The 21,055-nt window shown below is 38.9% G+C and overlaps 1 protein-coding gene across 1 annotated transcript in view; it reads left to right on the top strand.

Annotated features, from left to right (window-relative positions):
- PIP4K2A (phosphatidylinositol-5-phosphate 4-kinase type 2 alpha) overlaps window positions 1-21,055 on the top strand; it is a 161,109-nt gene that overhangs the window by 102,934 nt on the left and 37,120 nt on the right. Inside the window, exon 4 of the mRNA XM_090266598.1 lies at window positions 11,585-11,737. Coding sequence (XP_090122724.1) covers window positions 11,585-11,737 — 153 coding nt within the window. The remainder of the gene's footprint in view (window positions 1-11,584; window positions 11,738-21,055) is intronic.

Genomic DNA, 21,055 nt, shown 5'->3' with positions numbered 1-21,055 from the left:
AGATAGGCTCTTTTATTCCTTTGTAATTGTTTGTTGTATCTTGGGTTTGCTCAGCCCACTCTTAAAAAGTTTCTCCTCATACTTCTTGGCTTCCATGGTTAGCTACTGTGAGCTCCAGCATGAACATCAGTTGGAAATCCCTCCTGGGCTGAAAACCAAAGGAGTGCCACTCAGATTGGACATATCTCTCGTTAGACCCTTGAGAAAACTCCTTCCAAACCCATCAGCATCATCAGGCCTTTCTTGTGCTTTTTTTTCTCCTTACAAATTGAACCAATGACTGTCCTGTCATAGGCTGCCCTCCCCCACCCCACGGCTTCCTGTTTACCTGTGTTTCCTGCCACTGAACTCACTTTCAGTTGAGACTTGTGATTTTAAACCAAGAGCTGACACAGGAAGCTCCTGTCCAGGTTAGATGCCACATTTGTTCATCTTGAGCCTGGAGCCAGGTCTCTGGCATTGTAACCTCAGTCAAGTACCAACCTGAGGTTTTTAAAGGAGATCTCACAGTCCTCTGTGAAATTCCTGCAACTGTGCTTCTTCTTCTGCTGGTCATTACCTTTCACTTTTGTGTTCTTTTCTAAGTTGTTTCATTATTGTTAAGTGTTAAATCGCTGTGTCTTGCTGCCCTCCATAACAAGAGCCATTCTGTGCCTGGGGTCACAGCTCAGGCCTTCTTTGAAATTCCCCAAGAGCTTAACACAGGTCTTTGAACACAGTGGGCACTTAATAAATTCTTGATAATGTTCAAGTTAACATGTTGGTCTTTACCTCTCTGATGGTATCAGAGGACCATCTGTGTTTGCTCATATATATCCAGTGCAAACCCAGGAAGCAGCCTTCTCTGGGAGGCAGCTCTGACTCCTGGGCTGTGTGATTTGAGGCATGTAATCATAATCCTGAGTTATCTGCAGGGCAGCAATTGGTCCCAGATTTCAAGTCCATGAAATAGGTAGCCTGGGTTAGGAAGAAGATCATTTTCCTGGGAGTCAGGAGGCTGGTACGAGTCCTGGATCTTCAGTGACTGATGCTGTGACTTAATTCAGTCACTTAGTCCATTTTCTTATCTGTGGAATGAGGGAGAAAAACGTGATTCTCTTTGAGGCCCTCCACCTACCAAATCTCAGAATCTATTATTAAGTCACCACAAGTAGATGCCTGTCACTTAGGTTCTTGCACACAATATTGACATGTCCCCTTCGTAAGCTGGTGGCTTTTACACATTTGATCATGGCACCATTGATTTTAAGTGGCCTTTCTGTTGACTAAAAAATAATAACTTTTTAATATGTTCTTTGATGGAAATACAAATTCATATCAAAATGAAAAAAGGAGAAAAATGTACATAAGAGCATATGAATAGTTCAAGAGAATTAAATGTTCAAAATGCTTGGGTATTTAAAAAATGTACAGAAGACTGTAATGGTTACTAAATCGTGACATTTTTATGAGCAGTACAGAAAATTGGTGATAAGAATGAGCTAATTAAATTGACCTTTAAATTTCCTTCACCCTTCTGGAGGCCTTACTAATCCTGGACACCCCACTGCAAAAACAAACATCTTCAATGCAGACTTCTAAAGGAGCAGGGAGGAAGGATCACACCATTAATCCCTTCCTTAAGGGAAAGGACAATAACTCTCCAATTATAAATGAGAGAAGTGAGCCTCATCTCTCATTACTTTCTGTATTTTCTGTTGAGGACTGAGAGGGCGCCAGCGTTCAAACACAGCTATTGAAATTTGAGAGAGTGTATTGTAAGATCAGAATGTATTTGGCTATAGAAAATGGCAGTGGTGAAAAATAAATTTACTTACCAAATGACAAGATAGGCAAAAATGGACTAACTTGTCATGTTCTTACCTGCCCTTCATCTATAGCTGCCCTAGAACTTCAATTTTTTGGTCAGTTTATTTTAATCCCCAACTCCACAGCAAGACTTGGAACATCCTAAGAAGCCACATTTGGGGGCTGTAATGTGTCCACTTCACTGGATTGAGTAGAGCACTCACAATGTCACCAGACTCACCCAGAGACAGCCCAGGGTCCACACCTGGTACAGTGGCTCAGGGGACTTCCAAGAAAAATGCTTGGCCCAGTCACAAACACCTATGTAGTGTATGATTGCATCTATAGGATATGTCCAGAATAGGCAAATATATGTAAAACTGAAAGCAGATTAGTGGTTTACTAGTTGGGCAGAGGGGGGAAGAATGGGAATCACTGCTAATGGGTACAGGTTTTCTTTTTCTTTTTTCTTTTTTAATTAAAGATAGTTGACATACAGTATTATATTAGTTTGAAGTGTACAACATAGTGATTTGAAATTTGTGTGCCTTACAATGTGATCACCATAATAAGTCTAGTAACCATCTGTCACCGTACAAAGTTATTACACTGTCATTGGCATATTCCCTGTGCTGTATATTATATCCCCATCACTTATTTATTTTAAAACTGGAAGTTCATACCTCCTACTACCCTTCTCCTTTTTCATCAGTTCTCCCAACCTCTTTCCCTCTAGCAGCCATCAGTCAATTTGTTCTCTGTTTCTATGAGGCTGTTTATGTTTTGCTTTGTTCATCTGTTTTGTAAGGTTTTTTTTGGTGGGGGGGAGATAAAATGTTCTAAAATTCACTGTGGTACTGGTTGTTTAACTTTGCAAATACACTAAAAGCCATTGATTTGTACACTTTAAATCGGTGGATTGTGTGGTATGTGAATTATATCTCAGTAAAGCCTTTAGGAAGAAGAATGTTTGGAGTTTAAGATTAGTTTTTATTCAATATGAAACTTTCTTTTTCCTCCGTCTTTGATTTGGATGACTTTTTCTTGAGGATAGAGAGTTAGGATAAAAGTTTTTCCATTTAGAGCAAGTGAATTTAAGGAATTACATAGTTTATAATATCAAATGTGTAGAAGAAAATGGTAGCCAATGGATAGAGCTTTTTTTTTTTTTTTTGGCAGTTTGTTTACATTTATCATTAGCTTTTTCTCTCCAAACTAATAGCAAATCATTATCAGTTTCCTAAGTCTCTACAAACCGACAACAGTATCTATTACTGAATACTAGTTAGTAAAGCAAGAATAAAACCTAGAGACCAGTAAGTCCAACTATCTTCCTTTGCATATAATCAGATAACAGAGTAAGGGGTGGGAGAAGGGGATTATTGAAGGGTCTCGTTACCTTTGACTTGACCGCTAACTGGACCTGTTTCTGTCATGCATGCTGAGTCCCAAAATCCTGAAAAGGAAAGGAAGGTGGTGAAGGCAGGCTATGAGTGACTATTGTGGGCAATGGAGGCAACAAGACACTATCAGATTTCCATTACATCTATAATTTAAAGGTTGAATTAAAGTCTTTTAAGGCTCTGCATTGAAAAGGATTATGGATTTTGTGGGAGCCCAACAGGTTACAGAAATTACTTAGACTATCAGTTCCCAGGTAGCTTTTCCAAACCTCAATCCTTCTGTCCCATTCAGCCTCCTGCCTGCTCACTACCACCACCCCTCCCCCATACGCACATTTTGAATACTCTTTTACAAACATAAGTGGTTATTATTGAGGGCTGTAGAAAATAGCTTATAAAAGTGAATGAGGAAAAAAGCGTGTAGCTCCCAATTTTCACTGGGTGCAAACCAAGGTTTAGCCAGGGTGTGGGGAAAAGGACTCCAAAGCAAATTGGAAGAATTCATTCTATACATTCTTCTTTATTTCTAATTTACCATCTTAACAGAATAATTACGTTAAAATTGAGCTGCATCTCTCATCATTATTTCCAAATTGAAATTTGCTTTTTATAATAAAATAGCTACAATTTATTGAGTACTACTGTGACCCTGGCTGGTTTGGCTCAGTGGATTGAGCGTCGGCCTGCGAGCTAAGTGTCGCTGGTTCGATCTTCCAGTCAGGGCACATCAGAGAAGGAAAACTCTGACTCCAAAAAACCTCCGCTGCCTTGCGGCATACCTCTTCAGGGGAAAGGCTAAGGGAGTAAACCCCGACAGAAAATCCGGAGCCGGAGTCCCTAAGGCGGTTCGACGTTGTAGTCAACACCGGCAACTCCTGCGGCGCACCTGAAGCCAAGCTGTATTGACTCCGTCTTTCCCTTGGGTCCTTCAGCTGCGAAGAGAGGGGGGGTCTGCTGCATGGGCAACAGCAGACCCTCCATATCACCCTGCCCAGGCTCTGTAGCTTCAGCTTCACTGGAGAGGACACTCCAGCGTCATCGCAAGATGTCGATTCAACACGGGAGGAGACAGATACCGTGTCACTCCCGAGTCGGACTGCACAGCCATTCTCGGCGGTGCAGATAGACTCTTAAGAAGCTACACCATCGTCTCTCGAGATGGACGGCTGCCGACGACTGTGTTCCAGGCACTGTTATAAAAACTTTGTACTGTATTATCTAATTAAACCCCTGAAAAAAATTTGGATTATCATTATCTTTATCTTTATTACCTGCCTACAGATATGGAAATTGAGGCACAAAGAACTTAAATGACTTGCTCAAAGGTCACACAGTCAACTCTAAGGCTCCTTCCTATGTCTGATGTCATTTTACTGTCTTCTAGCTTCAATATCAGTAGTACTATTTGAAACTTGAAAGGTCATCAGTCCTCTGCTTATGGCAATATGAGCCTGAGAAAATTTGAGTAAACTAAATAAAAGTATGAATAAACTAAAATTAATATAGAGAGATGGTTTTGATGTCCAGGACATACTGATGAGTATATATTTAGAGTTTGTGAATGTGTTCTCTTCTGATGGCTTCTAGACATGGGAAGATGTGATAGGACATTGTAGAAGGCCAGTGAAGGATTTCACACATTGAATAGGCCCTGGATCGCCTTTGCATTGTGTTGTGTTGTGTTGTTGACCCCAAATTCTCACAGAGCATTTGTTTTGCACATTCACACTTCTCAAACTGAGAAGTTCAGAACCCCAGATTTTGAGTTTTAAAAATGTCACCATATTACAGAACATATAGCTCTCTAAGCTTTGTCCATGGCAAGGAATTTGTTTTCTAATGAGAGCAGGTTTCTCCAAACCCTAGGTAGATTTCACTGGGTAATTTTATCTGGCAGCTTTCTCATAAAGACAGACAGATAAGTAGGGGTAAGAATTCTTGAAAATGAACATTAACAAAACAAAAGAAAAGAAAGTGAACATTTAACTTTGGAAATGGGAATTACCTTGAAGATGACTAAACGATCCTTTAAATGGTGTGTTTTAGGCCTACAGTTGAATCAGGCTTTCATCTCAGACTTAGCCGTTTATATTGGTGGTTAAGATAAAGACTTTTTTTTTTTTTGAGTATATTTTGTTGATTATGTTGTTACAGTAGTCCCAATTTTTTATCCTTTGCTTCCCTCTGCCCAGTACCCCCCTTCCCACCAGCAATCCCACCCCTCTTAGTTCATGTCCATGGTCATGCATGTAAGTTCTGTGCCTTCACCCTTTCCTATATTATTCTTAACATTTCCCTGTCTATTTTGTACCAAACAATTAAGCTACTTAATCCCTGCACCACTTCCCCATTTCTCCCCCTTCCCCCTCCCAGCTGACAACCCTCCAAATTATCTCCATACCTATGATTCTGTTCCTATTCTGGTTTGCTTAGTCGGATTTTGTTTTCATTTTTTAGATTCAGTTGGTAGTTGTGAGTTTGTTGTCGTTTTAATGTTTATAATTTTGATCTTTTTCTTAAGCAAGTCCCTTTGACATTTCATATAATAATAGCTTGGTGATGATGAGCTCCCCCAGCTTTACCTTGTCTGGGAAGCACTCCATCTGCCCTTCCATTCCAAATGATAGCTTTGCTGGATAGAGTAATCTTGGTTGTGGGTCCTTGCTTTTCATCACCTTGAATACTTCTTGCCAGTCCCTTCTTGCCTGCAAATTTTCTTTTGAGAAATCAGCAGGTAGTCTTATAGGCACCCCTTTGTAGGCATCTCTGCCCTTCTCTTGCTGTTTCCAAGAATCTCTCTTTGTTTTTAACCCTTGGCATTTTAATTATGATGTGTCTTGGTGTGGTTCTTTTTGGGTCTAGCTTGTTTGGAACTCTCTGTGCTTCCTGAACTTGTATTTCTATTTCCTTCACCAAATTTGGGGGGTTCTCCTTCATTATTTTTTCACACAAATTTTCAATTTTTTGTTCTTCTTCTTCTCCTTCTGGTACCCCTATGGTTTGGCTGTTGGCACATTTAAAGTTGTCCCAGAGGTTCCTAAGCCTCTCCTCATTTTTTTCAATTCTTGTTTCCTCATTCTGTATTGGTTGACTGTTTTTTTTCTCCCTTATGTTCCAAATCATTGATTTGAACCCCAGTTTCTTTCCCTTCACCATTGGTTTTGTGTGGATTTTCTTTTGTTTCATTTAGCATAGCCTTCATTTCTTCCCTTACGCGTTTTCCGTACTTAAGTGTATCTATCAAGCCTGTGAGCATTTTAATGACCAATGTTTTGAACTTTACATCTGTTAGGTTGACTATCTCCTCATTTGTTAGGTTGGCTATCTCCTCGTCGCTTATTTCTCCCACTGGAACCTTGATCAATTCCCTTCTGATTGTCTCTAGTTTTGAGGTAGTTGTATTCCTTCTTAGTTGTGGAGGGAGACACAGCGTGTCTGCATAGGTCTCCATCTTGGCTGGAAGTCCAGATAAAGACTTTTTTAAATGGTGCCTTTAGCTAGACCTTTCTTCCATGCAAATATTGTTCTAACTTGCAAATTTGTCTTAATTTCTATTTCTCAGTTGTTTCCTCCCAACTTCCTCTTCCCCAGTTAATATTATAGATTTCAGCATTCCAAATATAAAAGATTATTCCTTTCAGCCTTGGCATTCTTTGCCAAGAAAACCCACACGATTTTAACAAGGGAAAGACACAGGGTGGGAAGTCTTCTAAAGAGAAAAGCCAGTGACCAAAAGAAAATGAAAACCTCCAACTATTCTTGGGCATGTGAATTAATTAAACCAGACATGATGAACTGTGCCATGAGGTGAGAGATATGAAGAATTCTTCGGCTTGTCACCACAGTTACAGGATTGTAGGGAAGACTGAGTGCTAGGCATCTGCCAGCCACGTGAATTGTCTGGCTCTTACACCCTGTGCTCAGTAGCATACATTTCCTGTCCTACAGCTTTGCCCCTCAAACACATCTGTCTCAGCTCTTGCTTTGAGAGAAGATGGCTCCTGTTCCTACTCAGCTAGGTAAAGTCAGGTAATGAACAGTCCTAGAAGGAAGGAGTCAAGATAGATTGTACACAGGCTAATAGAAGCGTAGATTAAGGACTCTGAGTACATTAGCGCTGAGGCTGTTCTTCATGATATTTTTACATGTTTTACTTAGTAAAATTGAAAACATAAAGACAGGTTTGATTTTCTTGCCAGCTTGCTTAGGTACTAAATTGTGATTAGAAGGTGTTTGTCACCACAAAAAAGTCTATACGAATAATCCCATCATAAAGCCACCACACTCTCAGGCACAGGCAGGGAGGCAGCAATGGTGGGAGGTGTGGAGGCAGACTGCTTTGGGCAAGACCTCTGCAAGGCCCTCCACACACGCCATCCCACACACATGTTAATGAACTCAGACGGGCAAGTCATTTCCACTCTCTGATCTCTGTTTTCTGATTTATAAATTGAGTGGTTTGGAATAATCTCCAGGGTTGCTTGCAACTGTCATGCTCTTTGATTGAGATTTATTAACATGTAGAGGGACCCCTTGGGGGCTCCTGAAGATCACTCCCAAGCTCTGTTTCTTCTCAGGGCTTTCTCCTCTGGGCCTCCCAAGCTTGTCCAAGTATCCTATATGATGCTGTGGTTCATTTTTCCTTTGTGACAGAACAAAGCACACTGAAGAATTTCAATATTCAGTTTTACTAGATCACAGACTGTTTTTAGTCCACTCAGTGACTATTTTCAATACATACCCATGACTTCCTCTCCTTGGCTCCTTTTTTCCTTCTTGCCCCAAGTACATCTGGAATCTATGAAGTGTTATTTTTATGCTGCTCTAAGAACTATTGTCATCTTCTCTTTAATCTCGGCCCAGATGTCCTAAACCATCATTATGCCCCCGCTGAGATGATGGTTGTACTCTCTTCTGACAAGACTTCTTGGGAAACATATTGAATCGTCTTCTGAGGTCTGTGCTCTCCAGCAGTTCCCAGAGCAGTGTGCTGTATCTTAGAGTAAATACGTTTTTAGAGTTATAAAAGGTCTGCAGTAGAGATCTAATTTAGCACACCTCTCTCTTGGGCTTATTCTCCATCACTTTTCAAATCCAGGAACTGAGGCTCAAAGACCTGTGACTGTGACATATCCCAGGGGAGATGTGTGGCAAAGCACATTCTAGGTGCCAGACCAGCAGCCTGCCTTTACATACAAACAAACGAACATTTATGCCTTATCTCAAAGGTTACTAAAGGTCTATGATTATGACGTTAAGTAATGGCAAAAGTTTAACCCTGGCTTTGTAAATTGCCCTTTTTGGTTACCTCAGAGGAAGCTTTAGGCAGGAGCCGTAGGTATTATTTGACGCCACTGTACTCCAATTTCCTTATCTTCTAGTAGGAAGATGCACCTGGCTTTTCCTAGCTCATGGGAATGTTGGGAAAATAAATAGGAAATAATGAGTTGGAGTCTTTCAGGGTATAGAATCATTTCAAGGATCATGCATTTTGTGTATAATTGTGCTTACTCTTCTGGTTTTCTGCTTGTCTGAGGCTTTCAGTAAATTTGATTCATATATTTTATGTTCATAGTGATTATAAAAGATACATTCTAAATTTTGACAAAGTATATGTTCCTGACGTTACTGATTATTTGACCACTAAAAGCCTTTAAAAAAAAGCTTCTATACACTGGAAGTAGGTATTGTGGGATGGGACTATCATGCGATTGTTGAAAAATGGAGTTGAAATGGAACCATGATTAGAATTTGTAAGTTGCTATATCCCAGGTTAAGATGTGGCCAATATCCTAATGGGAAAGCTAACAAATACTTATCCATGTCATTGAAACTGAAAGGAAAAGTGTAGAATTTGGAAGTAGGCAGCATGTGAGCTGAGGATTTAGGACATATTGTTAATATGCATTTCTAGGCCTTTATAAATCTATACATTGCCATGAACATAGATTTATTAGACATTTGTTTCATGAAATTATACAGTGAATACAATGAATTATCATTCTTCATTGTAAAGTTTCCCGTTTTAATGAAGCCAGAGTGGGACAGAAAATAATAGGAAAGACGTTTACACAGGCAGGTCTGTAATTATAACACACTTAATGCAGAGACTGCACACTCTGCACCAGACAAAACACATTGTAGCAACAATCAGTAAATTCCTGGTTCTCACATGTGGTTCGCAGATACACTGTATCAGCATCATCTGCTTCTTCAGATGCTCCACTCCATACCTGCTGGACCAGAATCTGCAATTTACCATAATCCGCAGGTGATCTGGTTGCTCATTAAAGTTAGAACCACTGACTTTGCAGCTTTGAATTTTATTCTATCCCATTGGTCCAGGATAGAATGTGGGACAACTGATGCTGCTGTAATTCTGCCTGTTGCTGAAAGCAATGATCCTTTACTATTTCCCACTCTCCCCCAAAAGTGATTTTACATGTATTATCAGTTGTACAAAGTTTATAACCTGTTTGCTATTATAAAGTTGATGGTTTCTGCTTTGATTTTTATGCCTAAAAGTAATTGTAATCTTACAGTTCCTAGTGTTCTTGTTTTATTTAGACCACCTTTGCGAATTGATGTTTGAGGCATAAAAGTAAGACTGTTAGCCAAGAGCAACAATTGCTTTTTTTGCTATTGTTTAAAGCCCCAAAAGGGGGCATTCACTTTGATTCTTAACAGGAGAAACTAGTATAAAGGACATTTTTTTAAAAAGGCAGCATGACTGAGAACCTCCTGTTAATATAGCCATTTTCATGCTGAAAATCGTTTTCATTATTTTAAATCTATTTAATGAATAATCTTTCATTGTTTTAAGAATAAGTTAACTCTGCCAAATCCTGCTATTTAAAGTATTTGGGAGTTACACTGATTCTCTTTTCCTTCTGTCCAGTTTTCTAATAAGCTAAGAAAAGCAAATTCAGTTAATTTGCAGTATTGGCTCTGCACTTGACAGATGTGACTGACTGCCTGCGTTGAGATCAAGATGCATTCTCTCAGGATGTAATGATAGGCAGTGCCAGGGCCCACCCTTGGAAATGAGAATGAGCTCATGGGCTGCTTCCCTCAGCTCACAGAGGACCTCCATGCACTGCTGTGCCACTGTAATATAAGTACACTTTATATGGCTGAAGCCTACTGGATTTCACCTAGAAAGAAAGGAAAGGTTAAAGAGATATGAATATAGTAGACAGAAAGTGAACTTTTCATTGAAAGTCTCTAAAGATATCTGTGTCCCCTTAACTAGACAGTGGTTCATTGGGGCTTTCGAATGCCCACTTATAGAAAGGAAGTTGAAAATAGAAAGTGTCTTTGCCTTTGAATCCCTCAGATGCAGGCCAGTGAGGCCAGGCAGGAAAGGGAAGTCACTACTGAAGAACACAGTCAGCAAAGGAGAAGACCAGACTCCGCAGGTGCCCAGGGGTTTGCTAATCCCAGCAGTCTGGGTGACCAGTATAAGAAGGTTGGGGAGCGAGGGGAGGCATCTCCTGGAGGCTTTAAAAAAACAGGAGATTTAACCAGGAAAGTCACATGGGAGGAGAGGACAGATTTACCTAGTTAGAATGTCAATAGCATAAGCCACATACTGGAATGAACTGGTACTAGAAGAGCCCCTGCTCAGAGCCCCTCCTTGCCTACACCTCAGAAGATAGTCATTCTCAAAAATGGCAAGGCAGTGGGGGGCGTGGTGGAAGAGGGACCCAGTTAGAATCTTCTGAGGAGTTATTTTAGAATACCACTGCCCAGCCTCCTTCCAGGGCGTGCCACAGGCAGCACAGTTTACTAATTGAATATTAATAGTTTACTGTTGAGAAGTTGGGTTCTGAACCAGCCACATTGGAGGTGGAATTCTAGCTCTTCCTGATTACTAGTTGTGTGAGCTTTGCCAAATTATTAAAATTTTCTGATCCCTATTTCCTCATTTGTAAAATGATGATATTAATAATAACTGTTTCATGGGGGATGTTATCAGAAGTAAGAGAAATATTCTGTGCTTAATGTTTGGCAGAATACTTGTCATTAAGGAAACACTCAGTGATGTAAAATTTCCTTTCATAACTGGAACCTAATTTTATTCAGAAGAAAATTTGGGCTTTTGTCCAACTCAGAAAATTGTAAGGTGAACGAAATAACTTTGATTATAATTCTAGACATTAGCCTATTTTAAGGACATTAGAATTTTAGTACAGACCAAAGCTGTTTTTATTCAATTTGAAAGACTTAACAGTTTAAGTTATAATGGATATAAAATGTTGTCATCCTACTTACCAATTTCTTCTAAACACAAATGCCTTTAAAACCTTGTGATGACAACATATTATCTGGAAATCAGAAAGTCACATTTTTAACCGTTTCTCTTCCCTCCTCCCTGCTTTTCCAATGGGAAGAATTCCTTGACCAGGAGCGCACCCCTTCCCAACGACTCCCAGGCACGCAGCGGAGCTCGATTCCACACATCCTATGACAAAAGATACGTCATCAAGACCATTACGAGTGAAGATGTGGCTGAAATGCATAACATCCTTAAGAAATACCACCAGGTAATTTTTATTTATCTATGTTCGAAACTCTGAAAAGTTTTAACATTCATGACTTCTTATCATCAAGGCCAAAACTTTAACTTCATAGTCAGGAAATGATGAGAACACTGTTGACATAAGAATTGCCTGTAGCTGAGCTTTTAAAAAAGTACTGTGACCAGATTACTGACAGCTAACATTTAGGAATGGTTATCCTATGAAGATGATTAGTTATTTATATAACACTTTTAATCTAAATACTCTTCTGTATAATAGTTTCAATGTTTGCCATCCTGATTTTAAAGTCATTCAGCTTAAGATTTGGCAACATTTCAGAATGTTTTTTTGCACATGCCAGAAGTTATGTGTTGACTTGTAAGTATTTATCCATTTACACCTCCTAATCCTATACTACTTTCACTGGTCTTTTTCTGCTTGGCCCCAAAGAGGCCCATTCCCACTCATACTCCACTGCTAAAAAATTCTTTCATTTTCACCCCTCAGCATTATTCCTTCATAATCACCTGGACAAACAATGAAACTGCCCTTGGGAGCAGCCCTCTCTCTCTCTCTCTCTCTCTCTCTCTCTCTCTCGCTCTCTCTCGCTCTCTCCCTCCCTCCCCACACACCCCTCCTAACCCCCCTCTTCCCTCCCATTTTTTGGATAAATTCCATCACAAATTTACCTGGTAGAGCACATTTTCCCAGGTCCCAACAGAGCTGTAAGAGGCCTTACTTACTATGTAGTAAGAACATGAAGTTCACTGTCAGACAAACCCAGGTTCAAAACGCAGCTTTGCCACATACTAAGCCTCAGTGTTTTCATTTATACAATGGAGATAATAACACCTAACTATGGAGTCAATAACACCTAACTATGGAATCCTAAAGATTAAACAGGAGAATGTTCCTCAGATACTTAGCACAGTATCTGCCACACTAGGTGCAAAATATATGGTGGTGGTAGTTGTTATCAAAGACTCATATGACAAATACCAGTAACAACCATGTAATTTGAGAAATTATATGCAGTCTTGTGGCAAGAATATGCCCATTACTTGCCACATGGCAGCAGTCATCTTTGGAATGGTGTTTGCTAAAACACACACACACACACACACACACACACACTTTTAGAGTCCCATTCTTTTGTTTGTTTGTTTTGTTTTGTTTTACCTAAATATCTTCAAATCCCCCTCAAAAGTAAAGACTGGCTATCACAGAGAGTATTCAAAATAAAGTGCTGTGTACCCTGACTGCATAAACCATCAATTTTCACCCTTTTTCATCTCATGGCATAGAAACTAATTACTAAAATTATGCCACACACCAAAAGATATATTTTTTGATATTCTGATCCAAAAAAAAAAAAAAAGGTACAATTTCAATTCATTCACACCGGAAAGCTATTGGTGTGTTGGCTATTGTCATTTTTTTGACAATCTAAGGGAAAAAAGATCAGTGGGGTATTGCATGTTTTAAAAATTCTTGTAGCTCACTGGTTGAAAAATCACTGCTCTAACATCATGGAGTATTTCTTGGCAGTTGCTTGTTCTTCCAGTCTTTGTAAATGTGATCAATTGCATTTTGCTTGCAGTGAAGTCCATAAAATTCTTTGAGCTATATGCTGTTTCTGGAAACTTGGGGCTACCCCTAATTTGTCTTCTAAAAACAGTAGTCAGCCTCTAAATTCATTTAACATCTAACAAATCATTTGTAACATCTATTCCTTTTGAAATTTGTTTTATTGTACTTATGCTGCTGGCTATTATGAAGGATATTTAAAGTGCCAGGATAGTACCTGTGAGGGTGAGAACTGTGAGGCACTGGCTTCTAAATAAGCTGGATTAAAGGATGCAACTTTTAACTAGTGATGTTTTAAACTGCTATTTCATTTGTCCTTCTCTGAAACTTAATGTTGTACTTATGCATTGTTATTTGTCTCAGAACTTTCAGAACAGAGATACCTCAATGGCTGATGAGAACACATTCTGATAAATGTCTATGATACCATTCTAATAAAATCATGCACAATTCAAATAGCATCTTTTTCTTTTAAACAATATGCTTTGTTTTATTTGGTTTAATCTTTATTGTATTTTTTCCATTACTATTTAGTCCCCTTGTACCTCCCTACCCCCAGCAGTCACCACACTGTTATCCATGTCCATGAGTCCTTTTTTCCTTTTTGCTTAATCCTTCCACCTCCTTAACCCCCTACTCCCCCATTAGCTGCCATCTGCTCTCTGTCTGAGTCTGTCTCTGTTCTGCTTATTAGTTCAGTTTGTTAATTAGATTCCACATAAGAGTGAAATCATAAGGTATTTTTCTTTTCTGACTCGCTTATTTCACTTAGCATAATATTCTCCAGATCCATCTATACTGTTGCAAGAGCTAAAATTTTCTTCTTTCTTACAGCTGGGTCGAATTCCTTTGTGTAAATGTCCCATAGTTGTTTATCCACTCATCTATTGGTGGACACTTGGGCTGCTTCCATATCTTGGCGATTGTAAATAATACTGCAATGAACATAGGGGTGCTTATGTTCATTCGAATTAGTGTTTTGGATTCCTTCATATATATTCCCAGAAATGGGATCCCTTGGTCAACAGGCAGATCCATTGTTAATTTTGGGATGTATCTCCATGCTGCTTTCCCCAGTGACTGCATCAGTCTACATTCCCAACAACAGTGCAAAAGGGTTTCCCTTTCTTCACATCCTCGCCATCACTTGTTGTTTGTTGATTTATTGGTGATAGTCATTCTGACAGGTGTGAGGTGATACCTCATTGTAGTTTTGATTTGCATCTCTCTGATGATTAGTGATATTGAGCATCTTTTCATATGTCTATTGGCCATCTGTATGTCCTCTTTGAACAAGTGTCTATTCAGGTCCTTTGCCCATTTTTTTAATTGGGTTGTTTGTTTTTTGGTGTTGAGTTTTGCAAGCACTTTATAAATTTTGGGTATTAACCTCTTATCAGATGTATCAGTGAGTATATTCTCTTATTCTGTAGGTTGTCTTTTTATTTTGTTGATGGTTTCCTTTGCTGTGCAAAACCAACCGTTTTAGCTTGATGAAATCCTATGTGCTTGTTTTTTCTTCAAGCAATTTCTGAGATTTTGCTACCTATGTTTTCTTCTAGGATTTTTATGGTTTGGGGTTTAACACATAAGTCTTTGATCCATTTTGAATTTATTCTTGTATGTGGTGTGAGAAGGTGGACATCTCATTTTTCTGCACATATCTGTCCAATTTTCCCAACACCCATTTATTGAATAAACTATCTTTAGCCTATTGTAAGTGCTTGCTTCCGCTGTTGCATATTAATTAACTGTAAAAAATTGGGTTTATTTCTGGGCTCTCTATTCTGTTCCATTGATATATGTGTCTTTTTATGCCAGTACCAGGCTGTTTTCATTACTATGGTCTTGTAATTAGTTTGATATTAGGTAGCCTGATTCCTCCAACTTTGTTTTTCTTTCTCAGGATCACTGTTGCTATGCAGGGCCTTTTGTGATTACATATAAATTTTTGAAATGTTTGTTCTAGTTCTGTGCAATATGTTATTGGAATCTTGAGATGAATTGTCTTGAACCTATAGATTGCTTTGGGTAGTATGGACATTTTAATTATGTTAATTCTTCCTACCCATGAACATGGTATGTGCTTCCACTTATTTGTATCTACTTCAAATTCTTTTTTCAGTTTCTTATAATTTTCTGAGTACAGGTCTTTTACATCCTTGGTAAGATTTATTCCTAGGTATTTCTTTTGAAGCAATTGTGAATGGAATAGTTTTCTTAATTTTCCTTTCTCTTAGTTTGTTATTGGCATATAAAAATGCAACTGATTTCTGGATTATAATTTTGTATTCTACTTTTCTGAATTCATTTATCAGATCTAGGAGTCTCTTAGTGAGGTATTTGGGGTTCTCTATGTACAGTATTATGTCATCTGCAAATAAAGACAGTTTTACTTCTTCCTTTCCAATTTGGATGCCTTTTATTTCTTCTTGTCTAATTGCTGTGGCTAGTACTTCCAGTAATATATTGAATAAGAGAGGTGAAAACAGATTCCTCATCTTGTTCCCGATCTTAAGAGGAACACTTTTAGATTTTGCCTATTAAGTATGATGCTGGCTGTGGGTTTGTCATATATGGCCTTTATTATGGTTAGATGTCTTCCATCTATTTCCACTTTGCTGAAAGTTTTGATCATGAATGGGTGCTGAATTTTATCAAAAGCTTTTTCTGCACCTATTGTTATGATCATGTGGTTTTTATTCTTCATTTTGTTTATGTGGTGAATCACATTTATTGATTTGTGAATGTTGTACCAACTTGCATTCCCGGAATAAATCCCACTTGATCATGGTGTATGATCTTTTTGATGCAGTGCTGTATTTGGTTTCAAGTAGCAACTTCTTGATGACAATTCTGAGTTCAGAATTTTTTGACTTTAAGGACATAACAATTTGAAACATTTTCTGTGGGGTAGTCACTATAACCTAACACGCAGGTTTGACATAGCCTTCGTATTACGTGAAATACTTTGGGGATCAAAATAAGTTTATTAACATGCTCCATAGGCTTTCTAGTACTAGAAGTTTTCTTTCATTTCACTGTTATAAAATAGTTATTTTCTTGGTATGGTCTTTATCCAGAGAAGTCTCGTTTACTTAACATTTATATGTTTTTGTTCTTATAAATAGTATTTTAAATATAATTTAAAGGGTCTTAGTGATTGAAAAATTCCATAAGTTGGGTGGGGTGGAGTCTCTGGGGTTCTTAAAGGTGGGTCAAACAGTGTTAGCCAGGTTGGTGGAGTCTCAGATGTGACACTAGTTTGCTGGCTCTGTCACTCTGTGGGGGAAGGGTTTAGAAAAGGACATTGGCCTCTGTTCGCCTTGTTGCCAGACACTGAAGTTTCTCCCTATGTGCTGCTGGTGCCTTTCAAGCTAACTACCCCAGTGCTGGAGCTCTGAGGGAGTAAGTCTGAGTAGGTGAGTCTATGTGTGAGTTTTATTTTTTATCTATCTATCTATCTATCTATCTATCTAATCTATCTTGGTTTTTCAATTACAGTTGTCCCATTTTTTCCCCCGTTTCTCTCCCCCATCGTGTGTGAGTTCTTGAAGAAGAACTGCTTGGAACTCCAGCAGTTTCTTCCACTGACCCAATTCCCACTGGTTTTTGCATCTGGAAATTGTGGGGTCTTAATCTTCCTGGCACTAAAACCCTGGGCTGGGGTACCTGATGTGGAACTGGGACTCCTCACTCCAAGATACCTCTCCTGAATTTTTATCCATCACGCATAGGTTATGGACCAGCTTGTTCTGCATCTGCTCCCCTCCTACCAGTCTATATGGATGTGGTTTCTTTAATTCCGTAGTTTTCAGACTTCCATTCAGCTAAATTTCTGATGGTTCTGAGTAATGCTTGTTCTATATTTTAGTTGTAATTTTGATGTGGTTGTGCAAAGAGACAATTCATGTCTGCCTATGCCTCAATCTTGACTGGAAGTCCGAAAAATCACCATTGATAATACAATTTATTTAAAGGACACTAAGCTGAAAGTCAGGAGACATAGATCATAGCTTATTATGAACTGGTCACTTAGGCCATCTCTGAACCTCAGTTTTTCCATCTATACCTCTTTTCATTCATTTGTGTATTTACTCTTAACCTAATTCCAGGAAGGATATAAGATGACATTCAGTGAAGTTTGAAATGTAAGACAGAATAAATAGGAAAAAAAAGAAAGATAGAAAAGGGAAGGAAATGGTGAAGACACAAAATGGATCCTAGAGTGAACCTAAAACTCATGCCGTGATGACCAGCATGCTTCCTAGACTGAAGGCCACTAATCTGACCCTAGTTTCCTAGCAGCCAAAGTAGAAAGTGAAACCTTACTAAATCAGTTATTCAGCTACTGTGCCTGAAGATACCAAAGAGTCAGCTATTGAGGACAAATATAACTGTTCTTGGTAGTAAGATCAAACAGGGTGATTAACCTCATCTTTGCAGCCAGCCATCTAACCTATAGGAATTTCATAGAACTTTGAGAAAAATCATTAGTGTAGGCTGCTGAACCCACACCATCATATAGTTTACATTTAGTCCATGCACTCAGTTGTGCAGAGAGGAAGCAGTGTGCACTGGCTACCCAGCACTCTGCCAGTCTATGACTCCCACCAGGTGGGATCTGAATGTTCTTCAAGCTGCCCTTCTCCTGGGCCATTTCAATCAAGATGTTAATGGATGTTACATGGGGTTGAGCTCAGCTATATACATACTCAGATGTAGCCATTACATGCGATCAGACACAGGCCTCCCCATCTGTCATCCAGGAGAGGTTCTTCCAAGCTTTGTTCCCTAATTCTATTCAGTGACACTCAGAGACGTTTGAGATGGATATTAGACCTTTTCTTGCTACACTTTAAGTAAGCCTAGATTACTTTTAGGATTTATATTTAGTCTTAGAAATTTTCTGCCTCCTGCTTCAGTGGTGACTGTCAATTCTTCTACTTCTTGTTTTTTTGTTGCCTTTACCTTTTACTTTGCTGTGCTTCAGAACTGCCCACTCTAGACAGGTAATTAGGCTTGTTCAAAGTGCATATCAGTAGATGGGACCGGCTCCCAGGAAGGGTGTCCCCGCGTGGTGCAAATTGACAGATCTAGTTACTTGATGTCCCTTGACATCTCTTTTTTTTCTATCCTTTTCTTTTGTTGTTTATTGTTTTTAATGAAATATACCCATAGTTGCAGCTATATTCTGGAAGGTTAAAATTACCATAAGGCCAGCCACTGGAAAAGTAGAACATTACTAGAGATTTGAATAAATTCTTCCTGGGATTAATTTTCTGACAAGCTAACCTCACCAACAACAAAGTGTGGTAGATGGCTCAGAGCATAGACTCTGGAGCTGGCTGCTGCCTTCAAACCCCAGCTTTGACCCTGACCAGCTATATAACCTCTCTATACCTCTTCTCTGTCTGTAAATTTGGATAATAGTACTTCTTCATTTGATGTTGTGCCGCTTAGGTGAATTGATATCTATAACCTGCTCATAACAGTGCCAGATATACAGATATGTGATAAGTGTTATATAAATGATTGAATAAGAGAATTAAGTACCTACGAAGTTTCTCACAGCCCAGTGTTGACATCATTAACTTTCAGTACACTAGAGAACCTTGTTTCTGGTAGAGTGTGGCACTGAGGCACAATTATGAAGATTTGAACCATAGGTGGTTAGGTTTTTTTCTCAAGCTCTAGCATCTTGCCTTAGTCTTTATCTGCTGCCAGATCTGATCCTAATTTCTATTCCGTGCTAAGAAAGAACATCATCTCTCAGACCAACCAAAAATTTATAATAAGCAGAGAAAACTTCTAAAGTCTCTTTTCTTTTATTTGTTTTTCTTTCTTATTGTTGGGAAAATAACTTAATGTTTGCATTTAAATACCTTTTTTATTTTTATTTTTTCAAATTTCTGTCAGGCTAGAACAAACTCATGTCTTATAAATGGTGATTTTTCAACTGATTAGGTAAGCAATGTCAAAAGAGCAGTCAAAAAGGAAATAATAGCGAAGAATCTATTTGAATGTCTTATTTCTCCTACATTGACTAATATTGTTTTTCACTGACATGAATTCATTGTGAGTTTTGTTGTCATGTAGCTCTAATTAAAACTGAGTGAATGTCAATAAAATTTTAGAAATTTTATGGGAGGGAACAAGGTACACTGTAGATGATTAAAATAGCATTAATAATAACTATTTTACATTTTTGAAATGCAGGGGTTAAATTTATTTGTTTTTTATTTTAAAGTGGTCAAAATGATACATTGATAAAATTGATTAAGTAACCTAAAACTCTTTTCTTAGCCTTTGTATTTGGGAAACGATTAGTAACTTGAGTCAAATCTAGAAACTATGCCTAAAAATCTGAACTCCTTGTTAAATAAGCTAGCTAGTATCTCAAATTTCAGTAAAGGATTTTAGGGTGAATGCTTGACTTTTCTGGACCCTCCTGGGAGCACACCTTTTTATTTTGCCATGAAGGCTCATGGTTTTGGTACTATCATTCGAAGAATTAGCCATGAATGCAGAAAAACTGAGAAAAAGGGCACTGTAAGAGCCAAAAACTTAAATAAGAACTTTGAAGGTGTGGCACTGAAAGAGAAAAAGTTGCACACTACATCAGAGCTTCATAAACTCTGATTTTGGACAGAACATCACATACCCTGTCAAAACCAGATTCTGTGTTTCTAACACTCCCAGGTGAGCTGGTGGAATCCGCAATATGTGAAGGCTATACCTGCTTTCTATGACAGGAGAAACATTCTGAGTCTTCTCTTTAGCTTTTTACTCCCCCACCTAGAAGAGCGGTCCATGGGAATATCAAAAATACATTAACATTTCAAGTCCTGTAAGCTCCTAAAACTATATCATCAAAAAACAGGCTCCCCGCAGAGCCTCTCCATCATCAGAAGCATGTCTTGCTTTCTTAGAAACATCAGGAGTTTGCCTTCTCCCGGGTCTCTGTAGTCTAGGGAGAGCCCCTTCAAACTCCACTTTGCAGACAGGAAGTCAGTGCTGGCTAGTGGGGCCATTTGGAGCCCTCCCTTCACAGGTCCTAGCCATTTGTTCCCCAGTTGCCCAACACACTTTTTGAAATGCTGTTCCTACCGCAGATCGTCCCCAGTTTCTGGAAATTTCGTTGTCCTTTTCTCTTCATCCATCACATATCTCCTTTATTCTCTCCAACAGCTACATATTTGACATTCTCATTCTGGCCTCCACATCTTTTAATTTTTCTTTCCCATTTTCCATCTCCAAACATCTCTGCCTGATTCTGGGTAAATTTCTTAGCTATACTGTTGCCCAGTCCCGGTTCTCTCTTCAGTTCTCTAATCCATTGTCTCACATGTCCAGTTATTTTTTTCCCCCTCTATAAGTTCCATTTTTGAAAACCTGTCAGCTCATTCCTAACAGTTTCTTATTATATGCTCCTCTCTGAAATTGCATCCTTTATTTCTTTAAACATTTTGTGCATAACTGTTCAAATTCTATTTTCAATAGTCCTAATAACCTTTGCAGTTTCTGGGCCTGAATTTGTTGCCTATTGTGTCTGCTGACCCTCACTCAGAGCGATTTGCCCAAGCAGAAGCCCACATAGAGTTTGGGGTCAAGACATTGATTAGGATCAAAGTCTATGAGGGGAAAAAGTAGGATTGGACAGAGGGAGGAGTCATACTGCCAGGTGGGCCCAACCAAGCCACAGGCACCCCAGTGGGGTGGGGGGCACTCAGGAGTTCTCCATCCAGAAGCTCC

This window comes from Furipterus horrens, unplaced genomic scaffold, assembly GCF_987537825.1.
Source record: "Furipterus horrens unplaced genomic scaffold, mFurHor1.1.pri manual_scaffold_2, whole genome shotgun sequence".
NCBI lineage: Eukaryota > Metazoa > Chordata > Mammalia > Chiroptera > Furipteridae > Furipterus > Furipterus horrens.
Note: the sequence above shows the minus strand (reverse complement) of the source record. Positions and strands in the feature narration are given on the sequence as shown.